At 40.8% G+C, this 16,071-nt stretch overlaps 1 protein-coding gene across 1 annotated transcript in view; it reads left to right on the top strand.

Moving 5' to 3' along the window:
* The first annotated feature begins 6,218 nt into the window (after nt 1–6,218).
* Nucleotides 6,219–16,071, top strand: part of dscama (Down syndrome cell adhesion molecule a) — a 113,503-nt gene continuing 103,650 nt past the window's right edge. Inside the window, exons 1-2 of the mRNA XM_085364833.1 lie at nt 6,219–6,270; nt 6,655–6,762. Of these exons, the coding sequence (XP_085220959.1) occupies nt 6,219–6,270; nt 6,655–6,762 (160 nt within the window). The remainder of the gene's footprint in view (nt 6,271–6,654; nt 6,763–16,071) is intronic.

Raw genomic sequence — 16,071 nt, 5'->3', positions numbered from 1 at the left:
TAGAACATCCAACCAATCTACAAAATAAATGTGGTCAACAATATACACATGTATATTTCCAGTTGAAGACACATGAATAGCAATCAAACCAGAGTTAACAATTTCCCAACACTTCTAAGAGGTGAAGCTCCTCAACAAAACAAACCAAAAGGAAACTTGATGTCCAAACAATGAATTACACACTTTGGAACAAAGTCTTTGAACCTACTGGGTGGTCTGATTTCTCTATCCTACGTTCTCTTACAGCTGATTGAGCGCCTCCAATACAAGCGCACCCTCATGGATGGGGGCGTCGTGGTGAACCATTAGACAGGCCCGAGTCATAGACAGGGTCTGGAACTCTGCAGTCCCATTAAGAGACAGTGGAACCTCCTGGATGTGTCGCGCAGCTAGAGATTTGTCTAGCTACGTGGAATTTGTGAAGTTTGCCCCAAATCACATTTTGTAGCCATCCTAAATGCATCTAACTTCCCGTCACAGATTGTGACACAATGACATCCTGTACATATGCTTCGACTGCCCCTTCTAATGTCCTTGCGCAAAGGGCAACTGGTTGTTGTTCATCTCCTTGCTTTTACAACAGAGTGGTACCCAATCCATAGCTGCTCGCATCAGTGCTTACTATTGTTGGCTTGCCAGCGTCGTAATATGCTAATGCCGGTGTTGTAGTCAACATGGCTTTCACTTTTGTGAATACTTGTTTCTGCACTTCTCTCCATGTCAACACAGTGTCAGTTTTGAACAAACCGTTGATTGGGTGCGTGATGGTGCCCAGATAGTGTAGGCTGTGAAGTCCTGCATCGGGTCTTAGCTAAATTTTTACATACTCACAGTTCAATAGCCTCATGTCCCCAACTTTCCACTTGCACCCTGCTGACCATCCAGTATGGAAATCTCATTTGTTATGATTTGGATGCTTGATTTGACCACGATTTCATGCCCTTCCAAACACAACCCTCCCCATTCATCTGTGTTTAAGGGTGCTTCAGTAGCTGTTTACACCACATGTAATTTTTCACTAGAGATCATAAGATAAGATGAGATAACTCTTTATTGTCAAAATTGTAAAACTGTTCCATGTCAGCACTAAACACAACAAACACAACAAAACACAACACAGTAAACAGTAAAGTTGATATAATGTGCAAAAAAGTATGACTTAATTAACTAAAGTATGAATGTTTGTTTCACATTACTGTTTGTCCATGACCTAAGCAACCTGAATCTTTTGCCAGACAGCAGGAGTTTACACACACTCGTGTCCTGGGTGTGTGCAATCCTGTAGCATGCTGCGTGCCCTCTTGAGACGGCGAATGCTGTACAGGTCCTTTAGGGAGGAAAGAGGATGTCCCATGATTTTTTGGGGTAATATTAATGACCCCTTAAGTGCCTTTTGTGTGCCGTGGTACTGCTAGAGGACCATACAGAGATGCAGTATGTTAGCATACAGTGGGGCAAAAAAGTATTTAGTCAGCCACCGATTGTGCAAGTTCCCCCACTTAAAATGATGACAGAGGTCAGTAATTTGCACCAGAGGTACACTTCAACTGTGAGAGACAGAATGTGAAAAAAAATCCATGAATTCACATGGTAGGATTTGTAAAGAATTTATTCGTAAATCAGGGTGGAAAATAAGTATTTGGTCACCTCAAACAAGGAAAATCTCTGGCTCTCACAGACCTGTAACGTCTTCTGTAAGAAGCTTTTCTGTCCCCCACTCGTTACCTGTATGAATGGCACCTGTTTGAACTCATCATCTGTATAAAAGACACCTGTCCACAGCCTCAAACAGTCAGACTCCAAACTTCGCCATGGCCAAGACCAAAGAGCTTTCGAAGGACACCAGGAAAAGTCTTGTAGACCTGCACCAGACTGGGAAGAGTGAATCTACAATAGGCAAGCAGCTTGGTGTGAAAAAATCAACTGTGGGAGCAATCATCAGAAAATGGAAGACATACAAGACCACTGATAATCTCCCTCGATCTGGGGCTCCACGCAAGATCTCATCCCGTGGGGTCAAAATGATCATGAGAACGGTGAGCAAAGATCCCAGAACCACACGGGGGGACCTGGTGAATGACCTGCAGAGAGCTGGGACCAAAGTAACAAAGGTCACCATCAGTAACACACTACAACGGCAGGGAATCAAATCCCGCAGTGCCAGACGTGTTCCGCTGCTGAAGCCAGTGCATGTCCAGGCCCGTCTGAAGTTTGCCAGAGAGCACATGGATGATACAGCAGAGGATTGGGAGAATGTCATGTGGTCAGATGAAACCAAAGTAGAACTTTTTGGTATAAACTCAACTCGTCGTGTTTGGAGGAAGAAGAATACTGAGTTGCATCCCAAGAACACCATACCTACTGTGAAGCATGGGGGTGGAAACATCATGCTATGGGGCTGTTTTTCTGCCAAGGGGACAGGACGACTGATCCGTGTTAAGGACAGAATGAATGGGGCCATGTATCGTGAGATTTTGAGCCAAAACCTCCTTCCATCAGTGAGAACTTTGAAGATGAAACGAGGCTGGGTCTTCCAACATGACAATGATCCAAAACACACCGCCCGGGCAACAAAGGAGTGGCTCCGTAAGAAGCATTTGAAAGTCCTGGAGTGGCCTAGCCAGTCTCCAGACCTCAACCCCATAGAAAATCTGTGGCGGGAGTTGAAAGTCCGTGTTGCTCGGCGACAGCCCCAAAACATCACTGCTCTCGTGAAGATCTGCATGGAGGAATGGGCCAAAATACCAGCTACTGTGTGTGCAAACCTGGTAAAGACCTATAGTAAACGTTTGACCTCTGTTATTGCCAACAAAGGTTATGTTACAAAGTATTGAGTTGTATTTTTGTTATTGACCAAATACTTATTTTCCACCCTACCTTACGAATAAATTCTTTACAAATCCTACCATGTGGATTCATGGATTTTTTTTTTTCACATTCTGTCTCTCACAGTTGAAGTGTACCTCTGGTGCAAATTACTGACCTCTGTCATCATTTTAAGTGGGGGAACTTGCACAATCGGTGGCTGACTAAATACTTTTTTGCCCCACTGTACTTGATAATGACACTTGATATGGCAGACACGTTTCCACAAATATATGTCTATCTGTCTGAACCCATCAGAACCAACACTTTCAACTCCCTATCTATCCTTCCATCCATCCATCCATCCATCCATCCATCCATTCAGCCAGCCAGCCAGCCATTTTCTTCCACTAATTCAGTTCAGTGTTACAGGAGGCATAAGCCTATTCCAGCGGTCACAGGGCGAAAGGCAGGGTAGACCACTGTTGACCCTTACCTTTTATTAGTATTTTTAATTTGGCTAGAAACAGAAACCAGAAGTGAAAAGCTAAAATTAAAATAGTAAAAAAAAACATAAAATAAAAATAAATTAATAAATGGGTGCTGTACGTAAACTGAAATAGTAAACTGACTAATTATCATGGTTCAAGATCATTTTCTTGTGTATATCCAGTCGGCTTCCAACACTGCTACTATTTTTAGAACACTTGATGAACGACCTGCTCTGTCTCCTTGTGCTTTAGCTCTGCAATGCATACAAGATTTCTTCTAATGTGTCAAAATGATGATCTTTCATCTTGATTTTAATTTTGGGGGAAAAGATAATGTCACAACGAGCCAAACCTTTCACGTGGCAAAAAAATCCTGTTTTCAGTACAATGCACACATTCACTGTTTCCCCTGACGTATAGCTGCTCTCTCTGTTATTTTTTAAACAAAGTACAGCAGTACAGCATTATATGGCTGTCATTTGTTTACTTTCCCCGTCACTCATTTACTACTTCCACAGAAAGAATGAAAGCGAGAGGGGCACGGCTTACCGTCAGGGCCCAGATAACTTTGAAGCGGTAACGGTAATGCTGCAGTGCGTTAATAAAATAAGAATAAAGCATTTAACTGACTAGTATTTCAAGGGGTCTTGACCAGTTGTTCATATATTACAGGTTTGAAGTAGGATTGTACTGGTATGAATGGTATTAATATTGTTAATTTCAAATCTAATGTCCAAACACTGGGAAAGCAAAACCAGTAGTTGCTTGTCAAATGTTTAGTCATTTTCATTATCTACAGTAGCATCATAACACATCGTGTTGCAGATCATAATGCTTAATAAATGTATTAATTGTTTCCAGTATCTGTTTCCATCACTAAATTCTTAATGTTTTAGACATTAAAAATATTTTAAAATATTTGCATTTGATTAAAGAATCAGTGCAGTTAAATAACAACATGGTTTAAAGAGGATAAAACCTTTGATTTGATCCAAACCTCACAACATATCATGGAGTTAATGCAGGGATTAGAGAAATAAGGATTGAGCTCTGTATGACCATACAGCCAGTGATTTTAATCCAATCTCTGAACCCCGTCCACTGGGATGAACACTGAAGACAATCATTTAACATATGGCTGAATGATTATCCATAACAAGGCATAAAAGGTAATGAATCAACAAAACCAGTGGGGAAATGGGCTGATGCCAAATTAATTGATGCTCTTGAGTTAACATGTTTTCTCAATAACCAACCTATTTATTCCAGTTGTAAACATGTTATTAGCACAATACAACTGTTTGGTGGTTTTGATTTCTTGCTTCTCGGACAGCAGTTATTAAAAATGTCTGTTTGAATTGAATTTGCTTAGAAGTTTGTCATAAGGTGCGATACAGGAAAATTTTAGCAATTCAGCACAATGTAGCTTAGCCATACTAGATACAAACCCCTAAGTCTGCATTTAATAGTTAGTATAGATAGCATAGATACTACAGGTACTGATGTGTGAGCCAGTTTAGCCTCAAATTTGCTAGCAGTCTGAATAGGTAGCTGCCTGCAACTGGGGCAAGATATATAGAGTCCCCGACTGCAGACCAGTGCTATACAAAGGCAGACAGAAGAAGATGAGACATGCGTATACCAGGGAACAAAATGCCATAACTGAATGATCAACAACCCCCCCTCACTGCTGGGAGTCAAGGAGATTGACAGAGAAGGGGATTAGGCAAAATCCACACATACATACAAACAAAATACTTTGTGCACAGTGTCTGCATGTTTCCTTCCTGCTATCTTATTTTGGGTAGCTTCAGTCAGTGATAATGATCAGTTTTATTTTGGGGATGCCTGGCTGGAAGCGCATGGAGGGGCCAGACGTGCGTTGACAGGTCCTGTATTCCTGGCGCAGCGCATGTTCACATGCAGGTCTGATGTGGATGCTAAGTCCTAAAGACAGATACTGCATCTAGGCTGTGGGCTAAAGCTCGAGTCGCCGTTGAACATAAATTCACTAAATCCAAACAGTCACATGACAGCAGTGTCATAGCTTCCAAAATTATTTCAATACAGCACTGCTGTTTGCTCACTAAAGGTTTAAAAGGAAGCGTCTGAATCTTTGTGTCTCAGGCTGGTATAAAAAAACAAATAAGGTTGTTTTTCAGGTGTGTTCTTCCTTTTTACAACTACACGCTAATTACAAATTATAAAATGTTGAGAGAAATATCAACGCTAATCATTTAAAAAATGTGGCTTTACACTTCTCTATATGCTTGTCTTCATCCAGTAGCAGTTTCACAACTTAATTCTCAGTCTCCTCCTCCTCCGCTGTGGTTTGAATGGAGGTGAACTCATGCAGGGGGCTGTGGATGTCTAACATGGCCGCTGTTTGATACCCCCTGGTGCATTAGGGGGGTCGCTACTTATATTTGTCAAGGTCAATTAATGAATGCCGGGGTAAAGCTGGCAGGGTCCCCAAAATGCCCCCGGGGCTCATAAATTACCCAGAAGACACATTAAAGGACACGATTTGATCTCCTCCAATTAAGATAATTTAGATTTTTTCCCCTTAACCAAATGCCTACATAGCACCCAGTCAGGTGTAGCCTACATCACTGTTTCTCCCTGCCTCCCTCCCTCCTTCAGCCTCCATCCTGCAGCCTGCTACACCACAACAGTGGCAACAAACCATAGAAGGATGTCCTGCCTGAGCTAATATTTATTTATTTATATTTTTTTGCTTGCGTTAATGCACAGTTCACCCTGCGTGGCACCTTGATCCGTCATAAAACAAAAGAAAGGGTTTCTTTTTTTTGTATCCCCCCCCCCCCCCCTTTTTTTTTTTCTTTCTTTCTGATTTTTCTTTTTTTACGCCAGAGGCTCAGCTGTGCCCCCCACCACCCCCATCCCTGCACCTTTAAGGCAATGGAGAGGGAGGAAAGCGGCTGCGGAGAAGGAAGCGAGGTTTTATTCCACGGTGCTCTGAGGCAGGGCAGGTTATAAGCGCAGGGACCAGTGTGCGCAGTTTGTGTGTGCGGCTGCGGAGGGAAGATGCGTGTGCTTGTTGCTCGCCGGATGGAGAGAGGTGGCGAAGAGAGAATGAGTTTCCAGCGCAGCTAACAGTCAACTCCATGCGCTTTTTAATCCTCGACAGAAATTCCAACTTTTTACGCATTTTTTTCCCCGCACATACCTGAGATGACACGTTTGCCTCTTTTCAGGGCATAGACTTCTAATTCATTCATTCTTTATTGATTCTTTTCATTATTGGAGGCTTTTTTGGTTCTTATTTTTTATGTTTTTAATATATTTTTTCTTTGATGTTTTAATTTTCTATCCGTGGATTTCGGTGTGCGCATAGGCAGTGCGTCCTGTGCTTTTGAGCCTCTGACTCAGCAGCAGCACAGCTCACCTGGTCCGGAGCGCACCGAGCCGAGCTCCCTCATGTTCCACACAGAGCAGCACTCCGGTACGGGGGGACGGCTGCACTGAGGCCCGGCACGGTGCGGTCAGTCCTAAAAAAAAGAAAAAGAAAGGAGGGGTGAGACGCACAGTTGTGGATCATATACCATCTCCCGTTGTACCAGGAGACAATCAGCAGCAGGAAAAAGCTCAAACCTCCTCCTCTTCATCTTCTTCCCAACGTGAAGGATTGAGAGAGAGAGAGGGAGAGAGAGCGCGCCAGAGGGAGAGAGAGATTTGCAGGCTCCCTTTTCTTATATTGCAATTGACTTGGGAAAAAATAAAAAAGGGGGGAAATAAGAAGAAGAAAGAGTGCGTGGAGAGAAGAAGAAAAAAGCATAAGCTTGGATATTGAACGGAGCGGGGCATGTGGATATTGGCTCTTTTCTTTTTCCAGTGCATCTTGAATGGTAAGTGATGCTTTTGCGCACATCGAACTTAAAGTTTATGCTGATTATCGAACAGAACCAAGCTGCAATTAATATGCGGGGTGGTCTGGAACCATTTCTACTTTGAGGATAATATTTATTTATATTTTGTCCCGGGAAAACGATGGGTAGAACAGGCTGTTGCTATGTCCTGTCACTGACAGTGGGGCTTTTGGTGGGAGGTTGATATTTACTTGCACAGTAACCTTTAATAAAGTGAAAATGTTTTATCCCCTCATACACCTTCGATATTTAACAATAACCTTGTGCAGATAGAGAAGCAGAGAGAGGGGAGAAATGTAGGTTGTGGATAGGTGCAGCCTGTACTGCATGAAGAACGAGGCTCTTTACAGGAATATTTCTATTTTCTTTTTTCTACAATGATTTTTTTTAGTAAAATTTAGGGTCAAAATAATTGGAACAATTATCAGTTTTCATTCTAAATTTGTACAGAAAGGATTATTTATTCCCTCTCTTGAAGCTAAGCTGGGCCTCAGTTTGGCTGCATTTTCATACATCATTTTTAGGTGCCGGATCTGCACTGTTTATAAATCAGATTTCTATTTGTATAAATTATGAAAGTAATATTTTAGTAAATCATTTTGTGGGAACACAGTTGTGTGTTACTTGGTGCAATCAGCCTTTGGTTGTTTTAATCTCTATTCTGCTTTTGAGAGGCATTCAAACAAAAACCGTTATTTGCATGAAATAATTTCTTTATTGACATTCACAATGATTTTCTATTCAAAAATCTACTCATGAACCAAGAAATGAGCTGGTGAATATGTCAGATATTTACTTTCATTCTGTAATTTATTTAAAGTAAAAAAAAAAATTAACAAAATGCTTTGCACATGTAACTGCATGTTTGTGTGCTTTCTCTCAGATCTATTAATTGTCTCCTTGAAAAAGAATGAAAAGGTTGGCCAGTTGTTTTGTGTGTGTGTGTTTCTTTTTTTTCCGGCATTGCACCCGCCATATTAGAAGCACAGACATGGAGTCATTTTGAATTGGGGGGGAAAAAAAAAGAGACAAGCCCTTATCACCCTTGCCCAAATGCACATCTCGCAAAATGCATCCACATCCCGTTTTGTATACAGTGAATTCCTCAAACGATTGGCTTGATAAGTGGTAGTTGTATCTTTCTTTGGAGTGGGGGTAACTGATTTTTTTTTACAGCGAACACAGGAATTGGAAAAGGGGGGTGGTGAGGGACACGGGGCTGTGGGGTATAGGACGGGATGTGCGCATGTTGGGGGGCAGAAATCGTCTCGAAAGAAAATTGAGCTATTTTGAAGATCTTTTGAAAGATACGTGGAAGCAAAGGGGTTAAAAAAACAAGACTGGACACAATGTGAACTGAGAGTAGATGATGATGCATCAAGCAAAGATGACAGGAAAACCATTTTGTTGCCAATGTGAAGGGTTCTGTGAAGGCAGGGTTTATTTATAGGAGAGAATGGATTCAAAGCAAATTCTCTTTTTGCTGCAGCCGAGACGAGAGAATTTCCAAGAACACGAGAGGACACTGGTGTTCATTTGAAATCTAACTAAACGCTGTACTGAAATCCCCGTTTGCAGAGCGAGATCCATGGCTTAGCTTGCTTGTGAATGGCTTTTTTCAGTCTCTTTGGTCCAGGCAACAGTGTTGCAAAATGGCTGCTACTAGAGACATCTACATGGAAACTTTGAATGGCAGCAACAGCACTTGTAATTGTGATGAATGCTACGTTCGAGGCTGCTGCTGATGCGGTACCATTTGTATCAGCAGACTTGAATCGTCTGACGCTGACCTTTTCTTCTCATTCAGAGATCTGAGCGTCGTTTTTGTGTCGGAAAGTAGAATTGACCAGTGTTCATTATGATGATCCCTGTATTTTTCCTGTGCCATGCTAAAATTGACAGTACACAGAATTAAAAGGCTGTGAGTGGTGATGTTAGATGCTATTGTTTCTGCCGTGCATTTGTTTTCAGTGGACAGACCTGCAAAGACTGCACTTAACGAGCCATTTCCATCCGAATCGTACATTTTTACACCTCTTGTGGATGGAGAGATGAAGCTTTACGAAATAAAGGCTTTTAGAGCTCTGGTCTGGTACAGGCTGCTGAGGTTGTCTCTATGGAGACCTGGGTAATGAGTGTTGCTGCAGTGTGGGCTTTGGGCTTGACAAACACTGCACTCTGTTCAGGTGACCTGATCAGTGCTTCTCGATACACATCACGGCCTTTCATTAATTTTCAAAAACTGATACACGTCTGTGCAGGTGTTGTTTGCATGCACTATATTTGCATTGGCTCTTAATAGAAAATGTATTTAAAGATTGCAGCTCCTGGCTATTTGCACAGCTTTTCAGTGATCATTTATGAATAGTATCTACTGTACAAACTCCATTTTGCTCTGAATTGCTGTTTTCCAATTTGAGGACACATTTGCAAGCTCATCTACAAGAGATATAAACAATTCAGCACTGTAGAGAGTAAAATCTGCTGTAGAGTTCACTCCAGTGGTGCTTGAGCTTTTAACGTGCTCTTACAAAAGTGTCTATCCTAAATGGAATAGGAAAAACATTCCAGTTATGAAGAGAGAAAATTGGGGAAATGGCATAATGTTGTTTTTGCTTAGCTATGCCAGGGGGGGAAATCTGACACATGCTCAATTGGACACTAATAAGCTGTGTAAATATACAATTGGCTCTTAGTATCACTCTGTGCATGTTTATTTTTAGCTTTTAGCTTGGGATGGAAAGGGGGATGCTGGAGAAAAGGTCTTTATCGTGTTATCAAACATGATTAATGTCGGAGCAGACTTTAGTTTTCCTCAGCATTTGTTTCTGTTTTACAACATCGTACTGCAAACTTTTCACAATAACCAACAACTGTTTCCAGTTTTAAAAATATAAAACACCAAGACCCAGGAATATTTATTCAGATATGAGCAAATTATGTAATGAAACATCACTAAACTGACATAAATCAGCGATGTGTATCTGTACACAGTGGCTCGGTCATACCTATATATTTTTATATTCATATCATTGTTCTAATCAGTAGAGCGTATAGTTGTAAATTTCTCACACTAAGTAACAACTTTCATTTGCTTTCCACAATATTTCCTGTCACAGAAGAGTGAAAAAGGAACTCGTGTTGGTTGTTCAGGAATTTGATCCATGTTATGTAAAAGATTGTGTTCCTCATCAAATATATAGTTAAAAAAACACTCAAAAAATGATTCATTCGATTCAATTCAGTTCAGATTTTACTTTCATACTTTGGTAGCAGCAGTTGTTTTAAGGTGCTATATACTGTAAGGTAAAGACTCTGTAGGACTGGAGAGAGAACTCCAATGATCACATGATCCCATATGAGAAAATACTTTGCGACACAGGGAAGGAAGAACTCCCTGAAAGCACACAGCAAGACAAAGCTTATTTTGCCAACATCTCATTGAAGTTACAGCATCTTAGTCTTAATTTTTCACAAGTGTACCTCAGCGCAAATCACACATCACTACCTTCAATCGAAAAGAGTTTTCTGAAGATAATCTAGGAGGCGCGCTTCCCTGAAACATTTTACGACCAGACTAAATGTATTGTACACAGCTAAAATGAATTTCCTTATCTGTAATTTACAAGTGGAAAAATGTGTCTTGGGTTTGCTATTTTTAAATTTGGAGACGACTGCACACCAAATTTTCCTCCTATTTTACAGTTTTAGCCAATCGTCACCACACAAAACAGTGTTGCTTAGAGGTCACATCAGGGCCAGTAGGAAACTAGGTCTGTGCAGACTCTGGTCTTTTGGTATACATCTGTCACTTCACATAGAGACAGAACGGGTTGACGGAGTCACAGCAACACACATCAGCAAACAATAACTGAGCTCAGTTCCTCAGTAGCACGTTAATATCAGCACACCAGTCAATGCAATGTAGGCCACTGGGAACATGAGTTTAAACTCAGCGTGTTTACTCTGTAAGTGCATAGTTGTCATGTCTTGATTTTGTTCAGTTAGGATCGGCACTCATGCTCGAGATAGTCATTTCTGACAGCTGTATTCATACATTCATGTTTACCGTTAGTAGAAACTGTAAAGTCAATATATTCTAAAACCTAAATGCGTTTATTATGAAATAAACAGTGTTTGTGCTCTTATATTAGCTTAGAGTGTCGCAGTAGGATAGATTTCGTTCACATTTGTTGTTTTTCTTCAAGGTGTTATGAAATCTGGTTCATTCGGTAATGTTAGAAGGCATTAGAGACTTAGTGTTTTTGTGGACTCGCTAATCACTCCGGGATTTGTCCGTGCCATCGGATCGAGGTTTTTTTTGTTTGTTTTTGCCACTGCATGCTTACGCCTTAGCTTGGCTGTGAGTAGACTCAAGCATATGTTAATGGATGCACATTGAACTGTTAAAGGTTTCATTTAACCCAGACCAGAATGCTTAAGGAGATGATAGTGTGTAGTGAGGCAGAAAAAGAGGAGGAAGAGAGGGGGGAAGAGGGACGCACACAGTCAGCTTGTGTTATGTGGTATCTAAAACTCAAAGAGTCATATCAAATCGCCCTGCTTTTCCATGCAGAAACAAGATTATTCTCAGCTTTTTTTTTACACTTATGAAGACTGAACTGCCTTTTTTATCCTTTGTCCAGTTAAAGTTCATGGCTGCGAGTGCCACAGCCCAAATTAACTGGTATAAGTGACAGAAATTGCTCGAGCCCTTTGTTCTTGACATTGTAATGATAATTCAGAGCATCCTGCTGCTTTTTTTTCTGGTTCTAGTCCATATTGCAGCTGACAAGTGTGATAGTTCATTAAAGATATATGAAGATAAACTTAATAAGGTTAAAGTACAAAATGCTATGCAATCATTAGATCAGCCAAGCACTACAACATGCATTCAGGCTTATGGGTGTTTCACAGCTAAGTGGTAACTATAAAAGTTGTTGTCGGTGCTTATGGCTATGGTATTCATATACAGCACATCTGCACATCTAGCACTTAACATGGACTCACAGATTAAAGGTAATACTCAAAAGTATTGAATGACATTTTGACAGAATATTGGCTCAGATCAGTTTTGCACAGTTTAACTGATGGATCACTGCAGTTTAGCTTGTTGTCTAACCTGATTACCAGAACATCTTTGACATTTTGCGTGACATATAAGCTGCATTCTTCAGAAATGGCCTTGCGTGAGTGTACAATGAGACAGTGTTACAGAGCAAGTAAAGTGGTTAAAAACAATGGACTAGAGTTTCCGGTACATCTTATCGGGACTAGTGATTTAACAAGATCACAGTTACCTAAGTTATTTGCATATGTAGGCTTTCATTAGAAAATAGGGCAGTAGGTTAATGCTGTGACCAGTCAGGTACAACAACAGGTAACATAAGCTCTCAAAATAAAGACCTTGGCTGTTTGTCCTTGAACTTGGAGGATTTTATTGAAATGGACTTCATTTCTAATATTCTGGATAAAATGTTACATTTTGACTTTTATTATCTAAAGCATGCAGTGTATCACTGTGAAAGTAGTGAGTTTAGCATATGAAATACACTCTTGGACTTTATTTGGTTCATCTGTTAAACTGCCCTTTAACACAAATGTCTAATCGGCCAATCACATTGCAACAATTCACTGCATTTATCCATACGGGCATAATCAAGCTCAAACTGGGCATCAGAATGGTAAAGAAACGTGGCATGGTTATTGGTGTCATACAGGTATGTTAAAAACTGCAGATCTATTGGAGCTGTACCGAACAACCACCTCTGGGGTTTGCAGAGAATTGTACACAAAAGACAAAAATATCAAGTGAGCACTGTTGATGTCAGAGGTCAGAGGAGAATGGCCAGACTACTTTGCACTGATAAAAACCAAATAACCACTGGTTACAACCACGGAGAGCAACATGCTGAATGTTGAAGCAGCAGAAGACCACTATGGGGACCGCTCCTGTCAGCTGTATCCACAGAAGTTTAGAGCTTGGCTGTGGTTATCCATCAGGTATAAAAATAAATAAACACCAGAGCCAAGTTCTAGACACATTATGGAGTGGCCCCTTCTACAAATGGAATCAAAACTCAATCCAAGGGCACCAGTTTAGCTCAGCTGGACTGAGCGGGCAACCATATGCTGCTGAGGGCGGCCGACCCGGGTTCGAGTCTGACCCGCAGCCCTTTGCCGCATGGCTTTACTGTCAGTCTTCACTGTATCTGTCTAGTAAAGCCAGTAAAAAAATATTAACAAATATATTAAAGGGAAAAAATCAATCCAAAAGGGAGAAGAACACTAAACTTGTGCCATGATTCGGTTGCAATGAGCAGATATGAGGTTAAAATTGTTGACAAACACTGTTTCCCATCAACAATATTTGATAATGGAGCATCTACATAATGCACTGAATTTATATATGTTTACACTTACCGTTTTGCCTGATTTGAAATTTTCATATTATTTAAAAAAAAGTATGTAGAACAGACAAAAATGATGCAACTACTGCAAAACAACACAGATCTGTGCACAGATCAGATTGCTGGTTTTACCTCATAGACCACAGAGGGAAGTTCTCATTTGTTATCCCTGAGAAGACGTGAAGGGATGTCAGCAAATTATACTAAACTAACACTGTCTAAACCAAAATGAAACCAAAATGAGACGTTTACAACAGAAGCATCTGAAACACAGTAATATTACAAAGTATTCCTCTTGAGCTTCACTCCATATCGATTTCATGCTGTTTACACATTTTCATGTGAACAAAGTGAACAACTGCGTTGCTTGCGTTGCAATGATTGCTGCCTGGGATGAAACACAGAGGCAAGAGGTTCAAACAGCATCTCATTCATGTCAGTAATATAAAATACCTCAAGCTTGCAGCAGATTAACAAGACCAATGATGGCAGACACAGTGATGGAAGCATTTTTGCATGTTCGTCCAAATTCGCTGTCCTTGCGTTAATTGTAGACTTTAGAATGTGATTTCATAAAAATATTAATTGAGTCTTGCCCTGAACAAGTGGGAGCAATGTTCTGCTAAACTAAATTATACTGCTGGGAAATGATTTTATCAGATTTTATCAGCTGAACTCGAATTCTGTGGTCAGTTTGTGTAGAGGGGGGAAAGCTAAAAATGAACCATTTTAGAATAAACCTTCTTTATGGGGGGAGGTGTTTACAATAAAGATTACCCAATGTTAAACCATAAAAGACAATCACTGACAAAATAGAAAATACTCACTTGTAATTTCTTCCTCTGTGGCTGACATATTCATTAAGCATACCAGACCGTGCTGATTAACATTCACAGTCCAGCTCTTTTCCTGTAGCCCAAAATGTGTAACATTTTCAAACATTCTGGCAAATGTTTCATTAAAGTGTTGCTCGCCCCCAGCTCCATTCCGCTCCAGTCTCAGCTCTATCAGGCCTTCCCCAGAAGTGATTATGCTAATTGCTGTTTGATCAGATGATTAAATTATAATTTGATTAATCCCAGGCACTAAACGCTCTGAATATGTTGATGTGTGTTTTGCTGCCTGGCAGTGTTTGCAGGGCCCCTGTCACCGGTGCTGCCAGTATAATTCACACAGCTCAGGTATAGGACAGGGAGTACGCGAGGCTGCGTCGGAAGGTAGTTACGGACACGAATGAAACAGCGGTGTTGATGTACAGCTGCGCAGTAATCACAGAAAACATGATGGTTAATAAAAGCTCACTCCCATCTGTGTGCTGATTGAGTGCAGCTCTAATGCAGATATCTGCCATTTTCTCAGCCGTCGCCTGTCCCTGTTCCTCTCAATTGACTGTGTATCCGTCAGAGTGATTTATATTAGTGAGGGTGCAGATAGCCTCGTACAGGACTGCATGGTTTTTTTGAAGTTCTGTAAAGCTAGCATTGCTAGTGTGACTGTGACTTCTTAAACCTCCTGACTGGATATAAATGAAAAAGCTAAAGTAGAGCTAGACACATGAAAACATCACATATTCTAAACAATCGTTAAGAACCACAAAAATCCACGCTTAACAAATTGGCTCACAATTTTTTTGCATAGAAGCAATAAGGATTGTCTTTTCTAGTGGGGTTACTAAAGACAAAATGCTGTTGCCTCAAAGGGAAATGGTGGGTTGATGAGTGGAGGAGGAGGAGGGGGGGGAGGGATGAGGGAGACAGTGATGGGAGGGGAGCGGTGATATTTTTCTGAGGCAGAAGAGTATGGCCGTGAGCAGAAAGGCAACAATGTCTAGTCATCTGACCCACAATCCCATTTAACCCCAGGACTTTGATTTGCCCTCCACTGTTAACTGCCACATTTCGCCTCCTTCTTTCTCTCCTGCAAATGGCATTCACTGTGCCCCGGGATAATAGGAAAACAACATGGCAATGAAGCAAAATGTCTTCCTGTTATAGCTCTCTACAGAGGCGGAAAATTCTCTAATCTGTTCGTGTGATACACAGTTAAGGAAATTCTGTTGTGTTTATTTTGATACAATAACCAGTGCCTATGAAAGACCATATTTACACAACTGTTTATATGTTCATCTCTATAAGTCCAGTAAATGAGTGAAATAAATACATCTATCCATTTAGGGCTCAGGAAAAATACATCTGCCAGTACTTGTAACACACCAAATACACTGTATGATTTTTACTCGAAGGATTAAGCAGCCAAGCATCTTCTTTTAAAAGTTTCCTTTGTACTGATCGAGCATTTTAATCAGAAGTGGAAATTTACTTTTTCACCAATACAACATCTCACCAGTCAAAGTTCACACATGTCCCACACATTTGCACTCGTGTTTAGCAGACCGAATGAGTGAGCATTGTTGTTTCTTTCCTTTGAAACGATGAACATGATCCCAAGTATTCTGTCGGTTACGAATGGAGCACG

Source organism: Diplotaxodon limnothrissa, linkage group LG10 (assembly GCF_057381915.1).
Source record: "Diplotaxodon limnothrissa isolate DT_005_m linkage group LG10, D_limnothrissa_male_GT1.1, whole genome shotgun sequence".
In the NCBI taxonomy this organism is placed as follows: Eukaryota; Metazoa; Chordata; class Actinopteri; order Cichliformes; family Cichlidae; genus Diplotaxodon; species Diplotaxodon limnothrissa.
The sequence above is the reverse complement of the archived record's forward strand: the minus strand, read 5'-3'. Positions and strand labels throughout refer to the sequence as shown.